Source organism: Atta cephalotes (genome assembly GCF_000143395.1).
Source record: "Atta cephalotes unplaced genomic scaffold scaffold00083, whole genome shotgun sequence".
Classification (NCBI taxonomy): Eukaryota; Metazoa; Arthropoda; class Insecta; order Hymenoptera; family Formicidae; genus Atta; species Atta cephalotes.
In genome coordinates, this window is record NW_012130147.1 from 344,423 (window position 1) to 349,620 (window position 5,198).

Genomic DNA, 5,198 nt, shown 5'->3' on the forward strand with positions numbered 1-5,198 from the left:
CGGGTGGAATAGGACTTCCCATTTCAACGTTTCCAAGTATGTCTTGACCACTTTCGCAACATGGGGTCGAGCATTGTCATGCTGCAAAATCACTTTATCGTGTCTCTCGTTGTATTGCGGCCGTTTGTCTTTCAATGCTCGGCTCAAACGCATCAATTGCGTTCGATACCGATCGCCTGTGATTGTTTCGGTTTTAACAGTTCATAATACACTACGCCGAGCTGGTCCCACCAAATACAGAGCATGACCTTGGACGTCAAAATCACCGTTCTTGAAGCGTTGAAACCACTCACGACACGTTCTTTCACTAAGCGGCCTCACCATAAGTATTTGAGAGCATTCGATGAGCCTCAGCCGCAGATTTCTTCATATTGAAGCAAAAAATTAAAATCTCCCGCAAATGACGAGAATTTGGCTCGTAAACTGACATTTTCAATCGAGAATAACTTTATGATGCAGACACAAATTGACTAATGTTTCTATGGAGTTATGTTGACAGATGCCCAAGTTTATTGTATGACGTCATGATCTATTTATTTCGACTACTACTTACCGCTAAGCCTATAGGAATGTATAGGAAAACGGCGAAAGCAAAGTTGTATACCTAATAATACCAATTGTAATATCAATCAATTAATTTTTTAATTTGTGATTATTTGTGATAAAGGTTAATTGTGTGTATATATATATATGTATATATATATGTATATGTGTGTATGCATGCGCGCATATCTACACACATGTATATATTAATATACACACATGGCAGTTGAAGCGGTAAATTTGCTTGGTTTAATATGAGTATACTAATCAAGGTTGCTGCAAGTAGTCATTTGAATAGGTCCTTCCAGACCCTGTAGGCTAGATGTCTAACAGTTCAAGTCAAGCTATAAACTGGTTATGATTATGATTATATATACACAGTACGGTTACAATTAGATATACACAGCCACCGGCAGACTTGTTCAGCTGGTACAACGATTATCTGGAGGATGAAGAGGAACTAGATGTGAAGGCGGGTGGCGGGCAAGTGATGAAAATGGGCGACATTCTCAAACAATTCCTTACCAAACTCGAGTGGTTTTCTACATTGTTTCCACGGATACCGGTACCAATCCAAAAAGATTTGGAGTTGCGATTAGCCGAGCGTTTTCCGCAACAGCAGGTGAATGCACGAAACGCTAAGCCGCCAATCACTCTCAATAGCCATGGCAAGTATGGCAACAAGGATGGTCGTAAGGACAACGGTAATTTGACATCGCGTAATCAGCAACCCCGTCATATCCCCGATAACGAGACTCAGTGGGGTGAGGCCGAGCGTATGAGCCAGTGGCGTGCCAGGTGCGTCCATGTGGTATGAATACAACGATCACGTTATTAATACTTGAATAAATACATATATAGAGGTCACACACATTTCAAAGATAATTTTTGAAATTTAAATATTTGTTGTTTATGTACTTTGAGATGTAGAAACTAAATCTGATAAAAAGTTGATGTTTTTGTGTTTTGTCTTGAAAGACACGACGATAGACTTACCTAAAAAATTATTCTCTTTAATGTACATACATTTGTCGGTGAAAGGAGATAAAATATTAATAACTTTTTTCGATCGAGCTTAGATTGAGCTTAGATCAAGCTTAGATCGAGTTTTAAAATCAACCAATCAGGACAACCAATGTCATACTTCCGTTCGTACGTGTCTTTTTACAGAACCGATGAGGATCGTAAGGATAAGAATAGAGAGCGCGATCGCGATCGCGAGAGGTTGCGGGAGCGTGATAGAGAAAGAGCTCGCGAACGGGATCGTGAAAGAGACAGGTATAGCAGAAGATCGAACAGTCGTGACAGAAATAGAAGACAGAAGGATTATAGAAGCCGTAGCAGAGACAGATCATATAGAGATCGAAGCAGAGATCGCCATCGCGACAGAGACCGACATCGGGATAAGTAAGGACAGAAGCAAGAATAGAAATTTTTTTTTATTTTAATGGACACATGTCGTATAGTCACTATATATGTATAATTTTATATTTGCTACTTATAGAATTTTATAAGAATTTGTGTCAAATGGGGGGGGGGGGATTATAGAACACACAATTTATCTCAAATTGCTTGCATTTACAATTTTTTATGTATATTAAAAAAATAATAATTTTGATTTTAGGAGAGGCTCGCCATATGACTATGCCACAGAATTGGCACGCGAACGCGAAAGGCAACGAAGGGAAAGAGAATGAGAAATGAATACGATTACACGTTGTGTACATATTTAATTCTTTCTACGAACTATGTAACGAGCATTAAGAAGAAAAAGTGACAGTAGCTACCGAGCCAAGTCATCATCACCACCATTGCAATCACGATCTCTATCATCAACGTCTGCACTATTTATGTGCGTTCACAGGAGAATGTGTTTTCCAAGCGAAATATAAGTCTAAGTTTAACTCTATATTCACATATAGTTTACATGTTTTTATAAAATAAATTCGTCACTGTCATTGCTGTTTTTCACTGTGTATCCCACAATATTTTTACATTACATTTTTGTCACTTCAAGATTTGTCCAAACAAAAAAGGAATTTGTCTCGAAGAGGGATTTGTCTTGTGCTTTTTCGTGCTGACTTGCTAAAAACGTACGGATATGTATGTATATATATACATATATATATATATATAAAACATCAAATAACACATATTAAACAATAATGATTTCGAGTCAATTTCGTGTCAATTATATCATGTTTTAGAATCTTTTTAGATTTACTTTGAAAAACTCGTTTTTTCTTTTGGATAAGTTTTATGAAGGAAAATCAGTACAATAAGATATAATAATTCATAAACATCCAAAAGTTTAAAAGCAACTTAATAGCAAGTAGTTACATTTTATGCATAGTTTCTTTTCTGTAAAAACGAACCAAGTTTAAATTTGCAAAAGCGTTTTTATAATGTCCAAGAGTTTCATTCATCATCATAGTTGCATGACATGAATGAGACAAAGGACGTTAGAACTAGCTGGGACGCATGAACACATCGCTCCGGCGCGTCTTAAGTGGAGTCAGAGTGGTGAGTAAAAATGGCGACGATGTCTAAACGTGAATGAAACGTCGGCGATATTCGACGATATTGACGAACAATGAGACAGACGCGAGTTACCAGGTGACAGCGAACACATGGCCAATTGCTTCAAGGTGAAGATGTGAATCTTTGAAATAAACATTATTGACATTTGTTATCACACGCCGATATCGATTATTCTGATGTTCGAATGTATAAGAGATTTGTAGTGATTTTAAATTATAAGAGTTATATCGAGTTCATTGTTAAAATTCTTGTATCTATATAATTGTGATTCAATTGGAAAACGGGAAAATTCGGTTAATTATAATTAATGATGACTGAGTATATCGATGTTGATGCAATTTCACGGATGTTACAAAGTCGCCATAACGTCACAAACAGGAATTGCGTAATATGCTCGCCAATGACGCGGGAAATTTTGTTTCGCACCTCTAATATTTTCTGTGTAAAAGTGTATTGAAAAAAAATTATCTTCACAATTTATTAATTTTGGGAAATTATTTTGTATATCTTGCAATATAAATTTCTAAATAATAAAAAGAAATGTATACTATTTAAATTATAGTTAAATCAATTAAATTATGCTTTAAAAAGAGAGTTAAGAAAATTAAGTTATTGGGATATATAATTTCTTCATGATTTATTAAAGAGTAACAATTAATATAATTTTACTATTAAAGAATTATAATCGCAAAATTAAAAGTTCATAAAAATTGCAGATGATTGGCCGACGTTGCGCTCTTTTCGCCTTGAGCATCCTTTTGATCTTAGTCCTCAGCGTAAACATCTACTTCATCCGAATGATTGTTGAGAGTTCTTCCTCGCACAGGATGTACGCCAAAAATTTACCGGAATCGAAAGCTAGGCAAGGTCCTTCCACGCCTTCGCGATCCGATGAAAAAGATTTGCAGCTACAATTAAAGTCAATTGTAAAGATTATCGGCGAAGGAATCAAAGAGGAGATTCGTTCATTGCCTTCCAAGTATTTTAAACAGAATACAAGTTATACTATCGTTCTGGAACGATTGCTAGCCGAGTTGACGATAATGCCAAATGTCCGCGAAGACATTTGGAATATTCCCAATAATAATGTTAGTTAAAAAATTCTTTGAAACATTTTACATTTCATAACGTAAGAGATAAAAAAAAGATTTTTAAGTATAATTTAGAGAAAGAAATAAATTGGAGAAACAAATATATGTATGTGTGCGTGCGCGCGTGTGTGTGTGTGTGTATAATACACATAAACTTATTTTTTATTATATATGTCTATATTTAGTGGCCAGATGCACATCAGTTGATACCACCGGCAGCACCGGAACTAGGGACTATTTTGGAAGTTTTGCGGAGATCTAAAATAGTCCGTGCGGATAATGCTCCATTAGGTACACAACTGAAGCTTATGCTTAATCTTGAGAATGATATAAAAGCATTATTCAAGCCACAATGGTACTCCAGAGACACTATTCTACATGGACCAGTGTATCATGGCAAGGATCGCCACAATGCTGAAGTGGTGGCTTTTCATTTATCGTCCTTGTTGGCGTTGCGAAGAGTACCACTCGCCGTTATTCGAAAACGTATGTTGAAGTTAAAATGAAGAAGATTGAAAAAGATCATATATAAATTAGACTTCTGCTTATTTTTAATAGAAACTCTTCAACTAAATTTTTTAAAATTTACAATAAAAATCTTAATTATAATTACCTTTCTTTAATAAATATTAATTAATATTTTTTGTTATAAATTGATGAAGAACGAAATGTATAATACATTTGTAGTTGACTTGAAAGAAGAGATTGGTAATTACGCGACACCGGCATTATACGCAACCATGTATCAAGAGGGTAACAATACATGTCTATACGGCATTTGTCATTATTGTTCTCCAGCCGATCCTGTCTGTGGGACGGGAGATGTATTGGAGGGTACCCTTATCTTTTGGCTTCCACGATATTTAAGACTAGTCAAACATCGTCATCCTTGGCAACGAACTTATAAAAGAAACAAACTTGCTGCGTGGGAAATAGACGAGGGCTATTGTGATAAAGTAGTTGTTAAAATTGTAAAAAATATACACATACATATATATATATATATATATATATATATATATA

The 5,198-nt window shown here is 35.4% G+C and overlaps 2 protein-coding genes across 2 annotated transcripts in view; both read left to right on the forward strand.

Annotated features, from left to right (window-relative positions):
- LOC105624599 (pre-mRNA-splicing factor 38B) overlaps positions 1 to 2,240 on the forward strand; it is a 6,787-nt gene extending 4,547 nt beyond the window's left edge. The window contains exons 4-6 of the mRNA XM_012205955.1: positions 940 to 1,341; positions 1,714 to 1,950; positions 2,168 to 2,240. Of these exons, the coding sequence (XP_012061345.1) occupies positions 940 to 1,341; positions 1,714 to 1,950; positions 2,168 to 2,240 (712 nt within the window). The remainder of the gene's footprint in view (positions 1 to 939; positions 1,342 to 1,713; positions 1,951 to 2,167) is intronic.
- A 1,151-nt stretch (positions 2,241 to 3,391) lies between these two features.
- The window catches only part of LOC105624601 (glycosaminoglycan xylosylkinase), a 4,070-nt gene continuing 2,263 nt past the window's right edge, over positions 3,392 to 5,198 (forward strand). The window contains exons 1-4 of the mRNA XM_012205956.1: positions 3,392 to 3,469; positions 3,801 to 4,172; positions 4,361 to 4,661; positions 4,863 to 5,131. Of these exons, the coding sequence (XP_012061346.1) occupies positions 3,392 to 3,469; positions 3,801 to 4,172; positions 4,361 to 4,661; positions 4,863 to 5,131 (1,020 nt within the window). The remainder of the gene's footprint in view (positions 3,470 to 3,800; positions 4,173 to 4,360; positions 4,662 to 4,862; positions 5,132 to 5,198) is intronic.